General features: G+C 42.5%; 2 protein-coding genes across 2 annotated transcripts; both read right to left on the bottom strand.

The window, feature by feature from the left end:
- Positions 1–521: 521 nt before the first annotated feature.
- Positions 522–7,957, bottom strand: arf2b (ARF GTPase 2b). The gene is made up of 5 exons (XM_079182225.1): positions 7,887–7,957; positions 5,482–5,639; positions 4,894–5,004; positions 3,076–3,200; positions 522–2,511 (listed from the first exon to the last, which is right to left on the bottom strand). Exons 2-5 carry the CDS (start codon positions 5,627–5,629, stop codon positions 2,350–2,352), a joined length of 546 nt encoding a protein of 181 aa, XP_079038351.1. The 5' UTR covers positions 5,630–5,639; positions 7,887–7,957; the 3' UTR covers positions 522–2,349.
- Positions 7,958–10,251: 2,294 nt separating this feature from the next.
- Positions 10,252–20,079, bottom strand: map3k14b (mitogen-activated protein kinase kinase kinase 14b; the record flags this gene model as incomplete). The annotated part of the gene is made up of 14 exons (XM_079182953.1): positions 10,252–10,845; positions 11,304–11,404; positions 11,488–11,608; positions 11,698–11,804; positions 12,652–13,206; positions 14,049–14,199; positions 14,300–14,463; positions 15,069–15,173; positions 16,498–16,626; positions 16,738–16,867; positions 17,010–17,144; positions 18,218–19,037; positions 19,644–19,719; positions 19,815–20,079. 14 exons carry the CDS (start codon positions 20,077–20,079, stop codon positions 10,681–10,683), a joined length of 3,024 nt encoding a protein of 1,007 aa, XP_079039079.1. The 3' UTR covers positions 10,252–10,680.
- Positions 20,080–20,770: the final 691 nt, after the last annotated feature.

Here is a 20,770-nt window from a genome sequence, read left to right as displayed (position 1 = left end):
ATACTTTAAGTAAGATTATGACTGAAGGTCTTTTACTTGAAACAGAGTATTTCTACACTGTAGTATTTAATATATATATATATATATATATATATATATATATATATATGTATAAATAAGCTCATTGTCTCCATCTAGTGGTTGAACTGGTGACACTTGTTTTTCTTCACTAGACATGAGTTTCACTCTGACGTTTAATCAGGTTAAATATTTACAGACCTGTGAATACACTTTTATTGAGGCAACTATAATAATAATAATAATAATAATAATAATAATAATAATAATAATAAAGCTGTTTTTAAAATCTAGAATTCATGTTTTTCTGGCAGGACGAAGAGAACCAACTCTTAAATATATTAAGAAACTGAATTAAATTAAATCTACCAGAATTAACTTTTAGTTAAGAGAGAGAATAATAATTGATGCAGCGGAGGATGAGAACATCATCAGCTCTCTTTTGTTAAATATTGAAGAAATGCATAACGTGTGACTAAAAGAAACCATTTGACGATGAAGCGTTGGATCAAATCATGTTTATTAATGTGTTCAGGAATCCCCACAGAAACAGTTTACAGGGGAACGTTACAGATTTACAATCAGTCTCCACAGAAGTGACATCTTAACCCTCCGACCCGCTCGCCTCAAACCACCGAGTCCTTCCAGCTCGCCGACGAGCCGCCGACGAGACAAACTTGTTGCTCTTTTATTTATTCAGTCATGAAGTAATGCAGCGCTTTAATGTGTAGTAGCCGGTCAACGCCCGAGACACCCGGACCGAGTCACCCAGTCCCGAGTCACCCAGACCTCCTCTCCTCCGCTCTCTCCGTGTCTGGACCGTTCAGTTTAAGAGCCTTCATATTTGGTGCCAATCCTTCAACCTCAGAATCAGAACCTTCACACAGCCGGACTGCTTTTCAGATATTTGTTGTTTGTTTTTTAAAGTAAAACTGCCAACCGTGGGCGAGTAAACCCTCTTCAGGCCCTTCCAGGATTCACTACCTTCATATACAGGATTTGTCATACTGCTCAAAAATGCATTTGGTTCAGCAGTCAAAGTACGAGTAGAAATGCTAAAACTAGTTACAGAGAAAACAAGAAAACAAAAACATGTAACATCTCTTCAAGGAATAACGTGAAGCTTTGTGTTTTTAAGGATTCTTTGTACCGAAGGTCAACTCCAAAAAATCAAATTTAACCGGAGAATTTATTGTTAGCTAATCCAAAAATGTTTACAAGAATTGCATATATATATATATATATATATATATATATATATATATATATATATATATATATATTCTAATTGTATTTATATTTTAATTGTTGGCTTTGTGCTTCAGTCTCACCTGCTGTGGGGGGGAGGGAGGGAGGGGGGGGGAGGGGGGAGACAGGTAGTGTTCATTGGAGAACCATTGCTAAGAATAATCTGTTATATTCCAATATAATAATAATAATAATAATAATAATAATAATAATAATAAAACAGCATGATTTTCAAATGACACCAGAATGATCGAGGATGGCCGTTTCTTTATTCTTCCTGTTTTTTGATTTGCTTCGACCTGATACAGGTTAAGATGCAATCTACTGAAGCTCTTACTGGTTTGAGGTTTCAAAAAAAGGAGGTTTTTAAAATGAACATTTAGCATTCAGTCTACATCGGGTGAACATCTTCTAGTTAACATAGATATATATATACTACAGGGAGGAGGGAGGAGCTTGCACCCTTGCTCTTTCTTTGCCGTATGAAAACCATGCTTCCTCTGGAGAGGGGAGGGGGGGAGGAAGGGGGGCGTGCAAGACTTAGGGTGGGGGGGGGGGGGGGGGGTGGGGGGGCAGAGGCTGAGTTTGGTGGATGGAGAGAGGGGCTCGAAAACCAGACTGCTGATTCCACAGGAGGTGTGTAAAAGGCACGCCGGGGTTACTCCCAATCCCAGCCAACATACACAGAGACGCCTTCACACACACACACACACACACACACACACACACAAACAAACACACACACACATACATTCTCTCTCTCTCTCTCTGAACACACAAGATACACACACACACGCACACACACACACACACACGCACACACACGCACAAACAAGCAGCACAGGCTACAGCCCCGAGAGTACTGACGAGGGCAGAAAGCAGGAGGAGGAATGAAGGAAGTTCTTGAAAGAAAGATCTGAGGTTGAAGATTTTAGGGGGGGGGGGGGGGGGGGGGGGGGGGTTAGATGGGAGCTAAAGGGTGAAGGGGGGGGCCTGGGTCCGGTGCTGCCGCTGTGTTGAAACAGAAAAAAATAAACAACAAACAAAAAACAAAATAAATCAAAAATAAAGTGGTGGAATGGATCATTTCTGGTTCTTGAGCTGGTTGGAGAGCCAGTCCAGGCCCTCGTACAGACCGTCCCCGCTGGTGGCGCAGGTGGCCTGGATGTACCAGTTACGCTGGCGGAGGGCGTGCAGGCCCAGCTTGTCTGTGATCTCTGCAGCGTTCATAGCGTTGGGCAGATCCTGGGAGGAGAAGAAGACAGTCACGATGCTGCTCACTAATACACACAGAGTCCAGAAACATTTCTCCTTCTCTGTAGTTTTAATGATGTATTATAATGAGTTTAGAGCTAATGTTAGGAAGGTAAACCGCTCATAATTCATCTCTGATATCTAGTTTATGCTGCTGTGAAAACATCTCCTTCAAACTACATTTTACAAGATAACATCACGATATATTATAATCAACAGTTACTGAATGGAGCTTGAACGCATCACAATGTGATGCTCTGTTAGCATTAGCTCTGTTATTTAGCCTACCAGGACTGTGCTGCTAACAGCTAACGCTAACTAGCTCTCCTCAAGTCCATTTCAACTCAGTGTTAAAATATGTTTAGGTGTGTAGCACCAGGCTAGCACCAGGCTAGCTACGTGTAGCGTAAATGAGCTGATAAATTATATAACATGACATCGGATCGGTGCACGGACTGATACCCGATCCAGCATGTGAGGCTGTATCGGCGTCACAATAGATTCTGTGTGTCAGCTTTAAAGAGCGATACAGAAGATAGAAAATGTAAACCTCACCTGTTTATTTGCAAAAACGAGCAGCACAGCGTCTCTGAGTTCATCCTCAGCGAGCATTCTGGACAACTCCTCCCTCGCCTCGTTCACTCGCTCCCTGTCGTTGCTGTCCACCACAAAGATAAGCCCTGCAAGAAAACACAGTGTATATCCGTATTAGTAGTTAAAAACACAGTGTATATCCTTATAATTAGTAAAGCAGTATATATATATCCGTATTAGTAGTTAAAATATTGAATCATTTATCTTCTGGCTCTGAAGGATTTATTTTCTTCTCGCAGATCAAAAGCTGTGACTTTGTTCTCTTGATAATTTATTCGGTACAAATTGTTCTCGCTGATTAAAAGTCTTTGACTGGAAAACAAAAATATGAAAGAGTGCAACACAAAGCTCTGGTTCTTATGTGGCAATTACCGTAATTAATAACCCAAAATCATAACAACACAAATATTGAAACTGCTCAAACTCAAACTCAGCTCTCAAGCGTAGAAACCAGCTAATTTAAAATCAGCTCACTCTGTAACTACAGGTCTGTTTAAATGAAAGTCGACAAACACTTGAATTCTTGTATTTGGCAGCTTGAGACGTAACTCTTATAAACGGGGTAAATGCAGCATGTTGAGGACGCGGACACTTTATGCTCTTCCAGAAGTCTCAGTGAAACCTGTAAAGCTTCTCGTGAGATTCTTTTGTTGCTATTTGACAAAACGTGAAGCAAGAGAGGATCCAGAGTGAGCATCCTGGTTTAGTAAGTGTTTCCTCATCCCGGTAGCTTACTAGACGAGCAAACACGTTATTATTATTATTATGAACAGCAGCCTGTGAAGGAGTCGACACCAGCATCACTGTTACAGACCTTTACTGTGTTCAGAATATACTAAAATACACAATCCTCACTGAGAGCATCACGTCTAACACCAGTTATATTTTCTGTGTGGTATCAGACTGACCAAACGGTGTCACACTATTATTTAAGGTTTTAACTCTAAACTGCTGGAGAACACACAAAGTATCTCACGTGTTGTCTTTACAGTTTAAAGCAGAAAACCTGCTGCTTCTTTTGGCCAATCAGAGACAGTCAAAGGTCATAAAGAGACCCGGTAGTCTGCTGTCGGCTGGATGTTTATTAGTAGAGTCCTTTGTTGTTGCTTGTGAGTCTACTTGTGACCGCCATCACAGATTAATACTTCAAACAAACTTCATATTATTTTTTATTTGAATGATATCTAGTGAGAGTATTTCCAGAGAAAACTTACTATATATATATATATATATATATATATATATATATATATATATATATAAAAATTTCTCGTCCTTTAAATCATCTTGGGACCTCTGAGATTAATCTTGGGACCCTGTAAGTGGTCTCAAACCTCATGCTGGGAAACCTGAAGCACCAATATATTCTCATGTACGGCATGCAGTCTGTGAAATACTGTTTGCATATTAATGATGCCGTTTCTAACCGTCATCACCAAAGGGACGGATTCACACATTCAATTTCACACTTGGATGCTCAATGTGTGGACGGTGATGTTTGTCTAGAAGTTAAAAAGTAAAAACGGTGTCTGGGTGGAGCTGCAGGAAACAAACCATTTTAACACTAGAACTAAACACCAGCTCAGTGGAGAATCTACCCGCGTGTTGCATCATCAGAAGGAAACACCCGACAATGTCTTCACATAATCTGAAGAATTCAATTTCACACAATAAGCCCTCTGCAATCCAACAATGGCGCCTGAGTCATTGGTTGACTAATTGTTTCTGCCCCACTGAGGCCTCCTCTGGGCCGTGATGTTCTGACTCGATCCTCCTCACCTTGAGTGTTCTGGAAGTAGTGGCGCCACAGCGGCCTGATTTTGTCCTGACCGCCCACGTCCCACACCGTGAAGCTGATGTTCTTGTATTCTACAGTTTCAACGTTAAAACCTGGACAGAGGGAGGACAAACATGGATGAGTCCGTAAAATGGTAAATAACTTTTCTTCAATCGACATGCCAGCAATAAAGCACTCAATATCCAAACCCAGCCAGGTAACCACTTTCATTAATATAAATGAAGATAAAGATCATTTAGTTCAGAGTAAAGCTAAACAGGGCTGGTATCAGTAATCACGTTTCAATGGGTATATAAACTATCAAGTCCAATGACTGGTCAGATTCTTAATCTTTTTATCAGATAGTTCCTGATTTATGTAATAATTCTGAAAGGATTTCATTAATGCCAAATTCTTGTACAGCTGATTGTGTGAAAAACATCTTTACATTTTTTAAAGTACGGTCTAGCAAATAGGGAAGTGTTGGTATCAGTCCAAACCTTAAGAATATTCACAAAGTACCCAGGCCTGTACACAACTCCACTCTAAAGAGAGCAAACTGTATCAATAAGAATAAAAGATATGCGTACCAATGGTGGGAATGGTGGTGACTATCTCTCCGAGCTTCAGTTTATAAAGGATGGTTGTTTTTCCAGCAGCATCGAGCCCGACCATAAGAATCCTCATCTCCTTTTTGCCAAACAGGCCTTTGAATAAGCTTGTAAATATATTCCCCATGGTGACGAAGCTAGAGCAAAGGAGACAAGGAAACAGGGTTAGGAGAGTAACGTCCGTAGTGTTTCAGGGTAGATGAGGTCAAGAGGAAAGAAGGAAACGAAACTGTACCATCAAGACCGGTCACTGAGACTGGTATGTATGTATGTATGTATGTATGTATGTATGTATGTATGTATGTATGTATGTATGTATGTATGTATGTATGTATGTATGTATGTATGTATGTATGTACATATACACACACAGACTATATACTATGACACAAATAAATAAACAAAACAGGTTGACAGGGGTGGAATATAACAATAAGTACTGTATTTTAAATGTACTTGAGTATTTCCATTTAGTGCAACTTTATACTTCTACTCCACTACATTTAGGAGGGAAACATTGTGCTTTTAAATTAACTACATACATTTATAACTTGAATTACTGGTTAGTTTGCTGATTCTGATTATTAAAGCGAAAAATACAAATTAACTAATAAAATATGATTATTTATCTATATGATTAAGTTACCCAGCAGTAACTTAGGTAATTAAAATGAACCCCATCTTGAAGTTTTGGACACTTGAAAACATCAATAATTTACTTGAGGTATATTTTCACGCTGATACTTTAATACTCTTACATAAGATATTGATTGCAGGGCTTTTACTCGTAATTAAGTATATTTTATTTAAACTGTAGTATTGTTGTTTACTCAAGTAAAACATCTGAATACTACTTAGACCACTGCAGGTTGATGACAACCGTGTATTTGGTCGAGTTAAAGGACGATTTTCATTGGAACAATGAAAACATGGTGGGAACACACATAAGATGTTTACTGAAGATAATGGTTAAACCTTTACGGTTAAGAAAGATAGATAGATAGATAGATAGATGGGTAGATAGCTGGATAGATAAATAGATAGATAATAAATAGATAGATGATAGGTGGATAGATAATAGATAGAGAGATACTTTATTAATCCCGCAAGGGTAAATGTGTTCGTTACAGCAGCATTTATGATACAGGTAAGCAATCAAGGTCAGTCATTATTATTTTGGTTAAATCTTTGCTATGTTTAGTTAGTTCATTTAATATAATTCTATTTCATTGAATATATTGAGCATTTTTATATTTAATATGTTTCATTGTTACTTTGATTGCGTATCTGTATCATAATGCTGCTGTAGTGAACACATTCAACCAAACTAACAGCTATAAATGGACTAATAAAAGGATTATTTTATACAGCTCCTGTCAGATCAAACAGTCAACAACATGAACCGCTAGATAACGGCTCCCGGGGTAACTAGCCGTTATCTAACGGTTCCCTATATTAAATCCAGAGTCGCTTACAATAACGTCGCAAAAATTCACACGAGACTCTTGACTATTTAACAATAAATCACGTGTCCTGGAGCAGTTGCATTGTTAACCCGGATAAACTGGACGGCCAGCTGATCACCAGATAAGAAAAGGCCGGTTTCCAGTAACGTTAGGGGCGCTAGCTAGCTCTTCTAGTAACGACTCACACATACAGTAACGTTAGGGGCGCTAGCTAGCTCTTCTAGCTAGTCTTGTAACGGCTCACACATACAGTAACGTTAGGAGCGCTAGCTAGCTAAAAACATCTCGACCTTAGCAAAAAAAAGGCCGACAATGCAGATACGTTCATTTTAGACCTCGCGGATTTAAGTGTGGGGAATTGTTGATTATATTACACGTGTTAAATAGCCGACGAGAGGTAGCGATAAGTGCGTTACTACTAAAAACTCGAAGCAGATTACCGTAAAGCTTCACTAAGGGCGGATGCTTTCGGCTTGTTAGCTTACGGTTAGCTTGTTAGCTTACGGTTAGCTTGCTAGCTTACGGTTAGCTTGCTAGCTTACGGTTAGCTTGCAAGCTAGCGGCAGCGACACAATTTTAGCGGACGTTAAAATGGTCGAAAGAGCACCGTCGTTTCAAAGCACACGGTGACACATCACCGACACATTTAACGTCGACATGTTTCGACAAATAAAATACAAACCGACAGTTGACACCTCTTTTGATTCAGTCGGTTTAATGTAACGGGAACTGCTTTTAGCGAGCTGTGCTAACGTTAGCTTGTCTCGTTAGCTAAATGCCGCGTCACAGTAACGATAAACCACCGTGACGTCAGGTTTGAACGCCAGCAAGAGCGAGCCGTTAGCACACAAGCAACAGTCACTCCGCGCGACAAGACATTTTTTAGACCGAAAAACAGCGCGTTTGTGCGGATATTACCTTTTAGAAAGACAGCTTCTCGATCTTTCCGTTATCTTTTCACTGTCACTCCAAAATGGCGTCTTGCGCAACCCAGGGAGACACCGGCGTACGGGTGCCACTTCCCACTATCAAACCTGCTCCAATCACAGTTTCCCACTATCAAACCTGCTCCAATCACAGCGCAGGTGGTGTATCTTAAAACCCGCCCTCTGTTGTCCCGCCGTCCAATCACAGCGTCGGCCGATCAATGGCGTGCTCATTGCACAAAATGTCGAGGAAGTGAACCGACACTCGAATATACTCAAGTTTCAGACACAACATCCAAGATTTAAGAGCTGTCAACGATACTTTGAGTCTGTTTTCTTGTATGTGATCATAACTGCAGCTTGAGAACATGTTACATCACCAAATACACCATAGGGCCCTGTGGTGTATTGGTGTATTGTATTTAGGTTAGAAACAATCCAGGTCAAAGGTATGTGGACGGGTGAGGCTAGGCCCCATAGATTAATAACACAATAGGCTATATGTGCCTCCAACTGTGTGGCAACAACTCATCTCTTATCCTGTTTCAACATGACAATGTGTTCCTGCACACTGACATGCAGCGCTGTTAAGAAAATGGTCTGTCCAGTTTGATGTGGAAGAACTTGACCAGCCTGGTCTCAACCCCATCCAAACCCCCTGGGACAGTGGTGGGAGGTAACCAAGTATATTTACCTCTCAGAGGTACATATTGTACATTTGTCTGACAGCTTTAGTTTCTTCTAGATGACAGTTTTTCATCTCATCCCTGTTCAGGTAAAACCTTGTGATATTGGGCTGTATAGTAAAAATTAACTTGACTTCAAACTTTTACTGCACAACTAAAACGAGTCCTTTCTTCTTGTTCAGTCATCCATTATGCTCTGTGTTGACATCCTGTAATAGCTGAGCTACTGGACACCTGCTGAAAGTCAACAAAGACGCCTTTAGACGAAGGTGGCCTCGAGTCGCTGTGGACCGTGAGATCGGGATTCTTTGTGTTTTTTTAGTTTCAGGTCAGAAGGATTCTAACCCTCGCATAAATAATCATGTTTGAGAGTTGGAGAAATGGTGACGTTGCGGCCATAAAGAGAAATAAGAGTAAAACTGTGCAGCCGGGCTTGGTGAAAGAAGGTGGGCCCTGTTTAAATATTAACTAGGTGGAGCTGTTTGACCTCCACATTCCTCAGACAGCATTTAAAAGTGAGAAAAACAAAACAGATCTTTAGAACTACTACGTGTATGTGTCCAAATCCACCCAAAAACATTTTGACCAGACATCGAAAATCAAGTTCTAATTCATAAAAGACTTTTTTTTAATTTCAAGCATTTTATTAGCAGTATTTTCTGTAAATATTATTTCCCATGTTGGTGTAAATGTTGTTGCAAAGCTTTCCCCACACACTAAAACCCTGGTGGGTAAATACAGATGTATTTAAATATTCAGGCCAAAGATAGTAGAATATAAATATATTGAGTATAACAAAGTTGAATATAAACACCCTTCAGTGTCCTAAAATAGAAAAAACATATTCCAGACATGACCTCGGTCCTCTCTGGGCTGAGCCGCTGTAATAATTCATAAGTTCTCAATGAAAACAGTTTGCATGCAAAAGGTCCCAAAAACCACCAGTTGTGCCTCCGTACTGTGACTTTAGATGAAATGTCTTAAAAGCAGGAGTCTGAGTCATGTGATGTGATCATGTGATGCAGTCACATGGACTTTCTTTGTGCTGGTTTCTTTATTAGTGTTGTAAACGTTTCTGTAGGTTCTGGATGTTTCAGGACACGATGAAGGAATTAAGGAGGTCAGAGACTGAAAAACAAGCCTCGGAGCTTATTTGTTTTATTAAGATATGAAATGTCAGGAACGTTCATGTATTAAAGTCTCGAGGGCTCGTGTATCATTGCAGTTATTCATTGTTTTAAGCAGCTTCACTCGTTCTAAACGGCATTTAAAAAGGGCACCAAGAAACACGACACACTTCTCCAGATTACAGAGGAAACAAAGAAGTAACACAGAGAGAAAGATACAAATATAGAAAAAGAATCACGTTTACAAATAGAAAATCAGCTTTAAAACCACATCTCACAAATTATTTATATTTATATGAATAATAATGTATATATACACACATTATAAATATATAAATAATAATGTATATTGTCATTATTATTTATATAACTATAAATAATAATAAATAAATATAAATAATAATATATATATATAAATACATTATTATTTGTATAAATATAAATAATATTAAATAAATATAAATAAAAAATAATATATATATATACACATTATTATTTATATATAAATAATAATGTGTATATACACAAACTGTCCCAGGGAGGAGAGGGAGGAGAGTCGAGATGGAAGCTAAGCTAACACAGCTAGGACCTGACTCCACTACCCAGCATGCATCTGGCTGTCTGAAAGCTGCGGGAGGTCGGTGACTGTTGAGCCCACATCTTCACAGAGACCTGGATCCATCGAGGTCCAGGATGAAGCTGCAGGACTCTGGTGGACCAGAGGAGCTGGACTCTGTGTTCACATCAGGATGCTCGGTGCTCAAACAGTCACAGCTGATGGACAATGTGGAGTTTTTAATGTGAAGATGTCGGCCATATTATCTGCTCAGAGAACAGTTTATATTATTTAATATATTTATATTTATACTAACAGTCATATCAGCAGCACAACTACACATGTTTAAGTCCACGTGTCTTCAGATCAATTAATGTCAAAATTTAGTGCAAAAATAATTTAAAAAAATTGTCCGTCTCATTCTCGAAGTTCCAGCTTTCCGTCGGTGACTCTCCACCTCCAGCGCTGACATCTGTCCGGAGCGGGAACGCAGCGCAGCCACAGACACGGCTCTCTGATCTCTTGCTCAAAGGACACCGTCTTCCTGTCCAGAGTCTCCAGCGTGAAGGCTTTCCCCGAGATCTGCCGACGACAGATGAGATTTTAGGAATCAACTCTCACCGCTGACTGAAATGTGTGTCTTTTTATTTATTCAGACGGTTGCAGATGTAAATCCAAACGTTGCCAGTTTTAGATCACTTTGGCTTCTTCCTAGTTTTGTAGAAATACTTTGTATTAATGATGCTGCATCTAAGTGTCATCACCAAAGGGACGGATTCACACCATCAATTTCACACTCGGATGCTCAATGTGTGGACGGTGATGTTTGCTGCAGCTGGATGTTTGTCTGGTGCGTTCCAGGAAAACGAGGAGAAGCTAAAGCAAAAAGGTGTCTGGGTGGAGCTGCTCAATCAGCTGAAATCACATCAGATTTCTTCAGGAAACAAACCGTTTTAACACTAGAACTAAATACCAGTTCAGTTGAGGGTTGCATCATTAGATGGAAACAAACCATCACTCAAAGAATCAACGTCTCTCACCTGATCGCTGATTCCTATCGCAACATGTCCCACTTTGACCTGCCGACGTTCCCGGATCCTCAGACACTCGCCCTGGACGTTCTCAATCCAGATGTCGACACCTGGAATAACAGAGCAGTGAATAACAATAAAAAGACAACAACCCAGAAGTCGACCGGCGTGTAACTGAGTCCCGACGTATCACCTTCGAAGCAGCACGAGGACGGCTGATTGGCCGAGGCCAACCACTCCAAGTGTCCGTCTGTCTGACTGTTGCAGGAGGAGAAGACTCCAGAGCTCAGATCATCAGACGAGTGATCGGACTCCTTCAAAACAGAGACAACGTTTAGTTTCTTTTAGGGTTTTGTTGTTTCCACACCTGCATTGATAAACACACACACACACACACACAGACCTTCTCTGAGGCATCCAGCTGTGACGTGTCCGAGCAGCTGAAGCAGGACGGAGGGTCGTCTCGGGGTTCAGGGGACGGGGTCTGGATTGTGGTGCCGATAGCGACCTCTAGTGAGAGACAACACATCAGCAGTTCAGTACCAAGCAACACGCTGTCCATTCTATTAAAGGACAACGCCGGCGTTTTGACACTTTCAAATCAATCCATACTTCAATGAATGTCCTGTAGACGTATCGGCTTGTTTGTTTCATTGACATATTACAGTCAAAGGTTTTTACAGAGGGAATCTTAGATATCTCTTTGTATCACTCCGTAAATCAGAACATTTTCACCATCTTTAGCACTAAAATGTAGTATAAATGAGTCTCTGAATGCTGTGTGAACAAACCGCTCAGTGTGAACCTTCAGCACACAGAGAGGAGTGAACGTGTAAGGTTTGGTGTGTGTAAGAGCTGCTGGAGTGGAGATTTCTGGATCAGAGTCTGAGAACAAACTCATTCAGAGAAAATGTCCTTTAAAGAGACGTTTAGTTCCATTACAGACATTTAGAGACTCTACAGGTGAAGAGGGTCAACACATGAACTCATAGATATCACCATGAAGCTTCACCAGCTCATTTAAATGTTCTGTTTAAATATGCAAATGAACTAACTTGACCTACTCAACTGCCAGCTGTTCTATCTCGGATTTGGTTTCGTTAGCAGCGGCTAATGTAGCAGCAGAGATGAGCTGCAGGTTTGTCTGCCACTTGTTTCTAACTCCAGATTTTCTTTTTTTTTCACTTTAAAACTTGTCGTCTTCAGCCACGAACAACAACTTCCCCTTAAGACTGAGCCTCTGTTCCTTGTGCAACACAGGAAAAAGCTCTGTAATCACTGTGAGAGGGAGTATCCTAATGAAATGTGGTTGCATCAGATGACATGAAGAGATTCTGGAAGAGTTTGTCTGACTCACCGTCTCGGAGGTGTTCCAGCTCCGGCCCTGATCCCCACGAATTGTCGTTTGTCTGTCGGCCTTTTTGCAGCAGAGGGAAAATGCCTCGGAGAGCTCGGAGATACTCTGTGGACACGGAGGAGTCCCACTCTTCTTCTTCTTCCTCCTCCTCTTCATCTACTTCCTCCTCCCAATCCCCCTCGTAGTCCCTGTCAGCTTTCAGCCACTTCTCCTGAACCTGTTCCTCCTCCGCCATGTAAATATCCACCTCTGAATCAGAATCGGTGTCCCAGTCTTTTCCGTTGGCAGAGTATCCGTCCTGCAGCGATTTTGGCCGGGACTCCCATTCCCTGGTCGAGGAGTCCGTCTCCGCCTCAGAGTCTTGGTCTGAGTCGCCATCTCTCCAGTCCTCGTCCACCGCCGTGGTCCTCCAGGGACTCACCCAGTACATCGTGGCCGATGGTTTAGTTGGGTCGATCCCAGGTGACAAAGAGCAGGGGGTGTCCTCACTCCGGCTCTGGTCACTCTGTAGCTTCTCACAGGCACTTTTGACGGACCAGGGACTCAGACCGCCAACTGTGGGGCAAATTTATAGACCTCAGTGATTCAGATAATGTCACAACAACAGTAAGGTACTTGAGAATGAGAATTGTTTTGGTTGTCGCACTGTTTTCATACTTAAAAAACAGACAATTCTGAGATGATCACATCTCAAAAAAAGGGTTTTGGAGTGCCTCAGGGCTCAATCCTGGGTCCCATTTTACTTTCTCTATACCATGTTATTCAGTGCCATGGTGTCTCCTTTAATTTGTCTGTTGAGAACATCTAGCTGTACCCTCCATACCAACCCACAGACCGTGGTATGCTTCACTTAAATGTCTGGCTTGATGTCAAATCTGAAAAGAAAACTCCTGTTCATGCGTTTATTTTTGCCTCGTCTTAATTAGTGCAAATCACGTTTAACCTGCCTCACTCACAAAGGTTAAAGGTGACCGTACACAACTTTAACAAAGAGTTGGGATCACATTAGATCTATTTTATCCTCTTTACATGGCTGCTGTTTGATTAAGAATAGATTACATTTTTTTTACTGCTACCTAGATATTCCAAACATTTAATATAGCACCATGAATATCGTTGTTATTATTCTGTTGTGGTTGTTAAGTCATTTGCACTTTTTAGTTTTCTATGTGAAGCCTTTTATAATATTACTTGATATTACTTGATATTACTTGATATTGCTTGATTTTGCTTGATATTACTTGATATTGGTTCCTCCACTCAGAGGTTTATGTTTTTTTTTCAGCAGGATTACGGAAAAACTACGAGCACGATTTTCGCAGGTCAAGGAATAAGGTAAAAAAAAGGAATAAATAAATTACATTATGAGATGATTCTTGAACATGTAACACATCGACCTGCTCTGAGGGCCTTGGTGGTTTTCCTCCGGAGCTCCTTCGCCGACGCTCGTCTCTCGGGGTCTTTCTGGAGTCCGGCCCTGAACACTTTGGCCGTGAAGTTGTTGCAGTTGGACGGCACCTCCCACAGAGGAGGAGGCTCGTTGACGATCTGACAAACACAGATGGACGTAGGAAACGTGAGAACACCTCAGTACAGTTTTGAGGAGTGGAAACATCCCACGTTCCACTGAAAGGTGAAGAAGACTCACCTGGAGACACAGTGGATGGGAATAGTAGCGTATCCATGGGTGGCATCCGTTGAGCGTGTGCAGCAGCATACAGCAGCTGCTCCACACGTCCGCCTTGGCACACAGTCGGTCCCCTCGAGCCACCTCGGGGGCCATGTGGGTCTCTGTGCCGGGGAAGGCGGCTCCTACATCGACAAACAGGGAATTCATCTAAATCTCTCTGTTTTTGAACTCTTAATTACCTCGTCTTGGTGATAACGCTCCTGTTGTTTGTATACATGTTGACATGGCTTACACATTTCTGAGGCTGTAGGGGCCACAGTGATATTTGGTTTATGTGTATAAATATTGAGTTTAGATATATACTTTTGTAAAATGACAGATTTTTAAAATATGTCTCTTGCAAGCCTCCAATCTTTACCCCTTTAATTATCCTTTGTTTGATCGCCTGAAACTAAGAGTCGTTGTGTTTTCGTTAGCTTCGTTAGCTCCTTCTATCCACATAAAGAGCGGGTCGTCTTCATGTAGTCCGCCGCGTTGCACCGCCAAGTTTCTACAGTAGCCCAGAACGGACAAACCAAACCCCGACTCTAGAGAGACCTTTGATGTCTTTAGGTCACCTGAAGGCCACCGTAGTTCTCCAACACGCTTAGAAAGGGAGGGTTGAGCAGAGGGGTCGCTCGATGCCACTAAATCCCACATTTAAAGTCCAGCAATGTGATCAATGCATATCAAATATCTAATGTTACGTTTGCCACAGTTTATTGCAGACTCGTCAGACTTTACTCACCCCTGAATGCGTTGGTGCTCCATCCGTCGTCATCTAAAGTCTCTGAGAGACCAAAGTCACAGAGGAACGTGTCTCTGCAGTCTGCAGACAGCAGCACGTTGTCAACTGGAATGAAATCAACACATAAGATGTAGTGGGACAGCTTGTTTTCATCATGAAACAGTTGAGTGAGCGACGGGTTCATGGGGGGGCCAGAGCCGTCTGGAGGTAAAGGAGCTTCGTCTTCCTTCACGGAGATCTGATTTGATGAGACGGGTTAATTTGATGTCTGCTGGCTGAGTGAGCCCCTTCCTCTTTAATCCTCTCAGCGGGGGATTACTGAGGGTTTAGGGGGCGAGGTGTCAGTTCAGGATTAGGTATCGACACTGGGGACGAGATCTGACAGCGGAACCAGCAGCTCTACTGAGCTTCCCTCCTCCTACCGCTGATGATCACATCAAATCTGCTTCTGTGAGGTCTCACAACAAACTAAACCAGCTCAATCCAAACATATTCATATCAACAATAAAGAAGTTCTTTCAAAAGACTGCATGTACACAGAAACCAGGATGAGGTTGTTCTTATTTATCATAATCTGCAAAATAACTGTAGCTGTCAAATATATGACATATGTTCACCTGATAAAGTTAGCAAACAGTTGCCTGTCCAGCAGACACGGAGCAACATTATCATTGTGTTTCCCTGACGAATAATCCAACATTCTCTCTCTGTTAGCTCTGTTTTGGTCTCTACCACAGAAGGAGCAATGGACCAAAGGAACATGGTGATTGTTGCTGTTGGTGGTGACAACGCACGCCAGCAAAGACGTAAAAAGCCAGATGACTTGCTAGTTAGCTCGGTTGCATTAGCTTGTCCTGCTTGGAGTGAGACTAAGTGGACTCTTAGATCCAGAGCTGCTGCTTGACAATAGCCCTGTTAAGCTCATTTTCTGAAACCAGTGTAGCATTAAAGCGTGGTGGAATTAGCAACATAGCTAACTAGCCATGCTGTCTGCTAGATAAGCAGTGTGTGAAATACAGGGAGTAGCACTTGAGACCCCCGGAAAGCCTCAATAGGAAAATTTCGTGGGTCTGTAAAAATAAAAGACAATTTATAAATGAAATTGAAATTGTTACTAAAATGTCTTTTAAAAGATTACCAATGCTTTACTACTCTACAGTTTTCATTATTCAAACTGCAAAAACATTTATTTACCGATATAATTGAATGAATTTAGAGTCTAGACCGTTAGACACATTTAAACCAGTGTCTTTTGTGAGAACCTGGATTAAAGCAGGTAAACTGCGTATTGAGTCTGTGAGGGGGTTGGAAAGGACCGCTCGATCGGCACTTAGGTATTAAGTAACATAAGATGAAAATACTCAAATACAAGTACCTTAAAATTGCCCTTGTGTAAATGGGATCTCTTGCTCAAAACAAGTAAAAATACCTTTGACGTCCAGGTGAAGGACCTTTCTGTGGTGCAGGTGCTCTAGTGCCCCCAGTGACTGGTGGAGGTAGTGCAGGGCCAAATCCTCAGGAAGGGAGTTCATCTCTTTTAGAAGCTGGGCCAAACATGCTGAAGAAGTTTTGGACACATCTTTACATTTTAACACCGTGGCGATTACACTGTCCACAACATACAGCATTTGTGTGCTATTTATTGTCGGGACTGAAGAAGAAAGTTTACCTGGTTTCAAGTCCATGAAGAGCACGATGTTGAGGCCCTCCCTCACGGCCCCAAAGAGCTCCACAACGCGAGGAGAGTTGAGAGCGCTCCACGTGCTCACCTCCTCGCTGCTGAAGTGACTCACTGGTATCTGAGATCAGCGGACAACAATGTGCTTCAGTCACTTTTTTAACTCAATCACCATTTTGGCGTCGAGGATCAGGAGACTCTAGGGTGGTGCACATCTGGATTCTTTTGTGTTGGTTGAAATGACTCACTCTTTCTTGGCTTACCCTCTTGGCAGCACATTTGAATCCGGTCCTTTTGTCCCGGACGCAGAAGACGTCGCCGTACGAGCCGTTCTGTATGTGATGAAGGACGCGGTACTCCTCTCCCTCCCTGTACTGACAACTGCTGGGCTGAAGTTGCTGAAGGATACCAAAAAAAAAAAAAAGCACACAATGAAAAGTGTAAATGACAGAAGGGCAAATCATCACACAATCAGAGAGCATTTGGCCCACAAGCAGTGAAAGCAGCAAAGCCGCTTTAATCAAACATTTATCGAAACATTTGATCGAATCACTATTTGTAATAGACAAATAAATAGACTTGACTCAGTTCCTCTCAAAACTAGAAAGCATTTTAGCATATTTAAGAGCTTTGTTTTGGTTTCTACGACCCTAAATATTAACTTTGTATTTTCTGTGCACTGCCTGCTCAACAGCAAACAGCAGACAGTCAGAGACTGGCTTGTGAACATAGTGGAGCATTTAGCAGCTAAAGAGACAGATGTGTATCCCTCAGGAGGTGGTGGAGACCAAACACAGAGCTAAAAGTGAGTAAAATATGACAGGTGACCAGAAATACAGCTCCCCATGTAACCCTGTGTCCTAGAAAATCAAGATGAACCATAAAAGGGTTCTATGGGTGGACATTTTCAACCCCTGTAGAACCCTCTAAAGGGGTTCCATGGACCCAAAAAAGGGTTCTCCTATGGGGACAAGTCAAAGAACCCCATATGGTTCTAGTGAGCACCTTTATTCCAAAGAGTGTAGAGTCGCCACATGGATGCTAATGCTAATGCTAATGCTGCTCTGTGTCTGCTGGAGGTGTAAGTAGATTGTTTATAGATAGGTTATAGACAGGTTTATAGATGTTTATGGTCGACAAAACGTTAATTACTGCTTCTTTAACTACTTTTTAGATGAGAATATTGTACTTTTTGCTTCACCACGTGTGTTTGACGGGACAGGTTGAATTTTGGGAAATGTAGGATCCAGCACTTTTAGAGCTGGACATCTCGGTCTTCGGAAAGTGTAATTTCTGAACCCCTTTCAAAATAAAGCGTTTTCCACCACTGTTGTGACGTCACTGATCGTGGCCTTGTTAAAGTGCACGGTTGAAACTTTGTGTTTGGTGTTCGTAGATCATAATGGGATTAAGGCATATGTAGGCATAGTAACATCAGACAGTGCTAATAAAGTGGATGTAAAGGTCTCACATGATGAAATATGAGTCCTTCATTGACAGGCGTGCTGCTCTCCCAGTCGTTCAGAGTCTGTTTGTTCAAATCTCTAAAGAAAGGTGAAACAAAGAGCTTCGGCAGCCGCGTCACTCTGCCTCTCAGGCCGCCCAAAACCGTGTCAATGTCACTCATGTCATCCACACCAAAGGCACACTGGGATGCATTCACAGTGCTGGGGGCGGAGTTGGATTCTGAAACTCCCAGCAGGCTTCGAACACACCCTGTAGAGTCTGAATCCCACTCTGCATGAGAGGAACAGGTAAAACCAGACACCTGCATCAGGTCAAAGGCTAAATTTGACATTCTGTCTTCAACTCCCAAACTGTCAGGCGCTCGTGTGCCGTCCTCTGCGGCGCAGGACGAGTCTGACTCACTTTCGTGAGTGTAAACAGACTCAGAGTCCTGATCCAGGCTGCAATCGGAGTCTGAGCCTCCTTTGTCTTCTATATCCACTGATCTGCAACAGTCCTCTGACACATCCTCTACTCCTCTGACACACACGTCTGCACCGCCTTCGTGTACGCTGGAGTCTCCATGGCTGCAGTCAATAAACTGAGGAGGAGGCGGTATGATCTCGGCCGAGGACGACGTCGTCTCTCTGCTCACCGACTTCAGCCAATCAATCTCCTGCACCCACAGACCCTGGATGATTGGAGGTTGCTGCCCATCCCCCTGGCTCTGTCCTCTGGGTTTCCTTCGTTGTTTCCTCTGGAGGTGATGGAGCGGGAGGTTGGCCGCCACATCGAAGTCCTCGTCCTCCGTGTCACTCCGGAGGGCAGTTTTCACGCTGAGAGACCTGCAATTTAGACGATAAACGACAGGTTCAGGGTACTAACCCAGCGGCACCCAGCAGTGTCTTAAAGCTGCATTCTCTCTAGTGTCCACCAGGGGGCGACTCCTCTGGTTGTATAGAAGTCTATGAGAAAATGACTCTACTTCTCTCTTGATTTATTACCTCAGTAAACATTGTAAACATGAGTTTATGGTCTCAATCTCTAGTTTCAAGTCTTCTTCAATACAGCATGATGTTCATTTAGTAAATGATGGTCCATTTAGAGTCACACAGACCATAAAGCAGGGGATGCTTTAGGGCGGGGCTACTGTGATTGACAGTTCTCTACGTCACTCCTCCTCAGTCCAAATATGGTCACTTCCTGTTCACTGGTTGCAAAAAAGCCAAGATGGCGGCAGCCAAATCGCCAAACTCAAGGCTTCAAAACCACAGTCCACAAACCAATCAGTGATGTCACAATGTCCACTTCTTATCTACAGTCTATGCTACTAACTGAAGCTGTTCTTCAAATCCTACACATGAGGCCTTCAACATGTTTGTGTTCTCACAGGTGTAGTATTTCTTGTTAGACATACTGATGATGTGTATTGTATATATTGTGAGGTATACCTGTGCTTTTTGAGCAGCTGAGATCTTGAGTAAGGGCACTGTGTGTTGGTGGGGCTGAACTCCTGGAAGTCTTCTCCTGGAACAGAGAAATGTTCAGCTGTAACTCCGTAGAAACTAGAATTAACAGCCTCATCGAGGTCATTCCCAAGCAACACTCATTGATCCACGTACTCTCCGCCTGTGCAACGATGGAGACGCAGGGGTTCTCCTCTGTCGCGTCGCGCCCCTCGGCGACCACGTGATTGGCCGTGCCGCGCTGCATCACCCGACTCAGATGAGGGCCGATGGCCTGGACCAGCGAGTCCTTCTCCTCCTCGCATCCTTGGCTGTTGTCCTCTTTGCCGAGAAAGGAGAGTTCGGATCCTCCGGTCACGATGACGAACGGGGTGTTGGAGTTGAACATCCGCGGTATTGCCATCTCTCTGTTGCTGTGCATCTACGCTGTGAGAACTGGGAGAGACGATGGACAATGAACACATCAGTACAGACAAACTGCTGTAGGAATCACCTTAAATGTGACGTTTTGAACTTTTGAACGTGGAAATCTGAGCCAAAAAAACAGAAAGATGTTACGGGACAAAAGTCATGACTCATGCATTCATTTGTTTCATGAGGACTCATCACCGTGGAACCAGGCAGCAACCTCGGTTCTGACGAGTGAAGCCAAAGCTTCATGTGTTAAAGCTGCATTCTCTCTAGTGTCCACCAGGGGGCGACTCCTCTGGTTGTATAGAAGTCTATGAGAAAATGACTAGTGTCTGTGGTTGTTGATAAAAAAGCATTTTATTCAGCCCGGATGTTCTGATTGGACGAGCTACCTGCTTGTCTACCTGTGCGTGTTCTGCTCGTCCACTCATCGATCGTCACCTGAGACTTCCACAAGCGGCTAGCTCAACAGCTGCGAGTGCTAACAACAGCCACGTTAGCTGTTAGCATTCATTTTGGCAGTCAGTTATGACGACTTGAAGACTTTCTCGCTACATTCAGCGACTATTGGATTACGGACACTAGCTTTTAGTAACTTAAAGCTGCATTCTCTCTAGTGTCCACCAGGGGGCGACTCCTCTGGTTGTATAGAAGTCTATGAGAAAATGACTCTACTTCTCTCTTGATTTATTACCTCAGTA

This window comes from Pholis gunnellus (assembly GCF_910591455.1).
Source record: "Pholis gunnellus genome assembly, chromosome: 21".
NCBI classification, from domain to species: domain Eukaryota; kingdom Metazoa; phylum Chordata; class Actinopteri; order Perciformes; family Pholidae; genus Pholis; species Pholis gunnellus.
This window is presented reverse-complemented; position numbering and strand designations above follow the sequence as displayed.

Coding starts and splice junctions, on each gene's coding strand:
- arf2b (XM_079182225.1), bottom strand. CDS start 5,629: ATGGGGAATATATTTACAAGCTTATTCAAAGGCCTGTTTGGCAAAAAG. Junction 5,005..5,481: donor CACCACCATTCCCACCATTG/GTACGCATATCT, acceptor CCCTCTGTCCAG/GTTTTAACGTTGAAACTGTA. Junction 3,201..4,893: donor CTACTTCCAGAACACTCAAG/GTGAGGAGGATC, acceptor GTTTTCTTGCAG/GGCTTATCTTTGTGGTGGAC.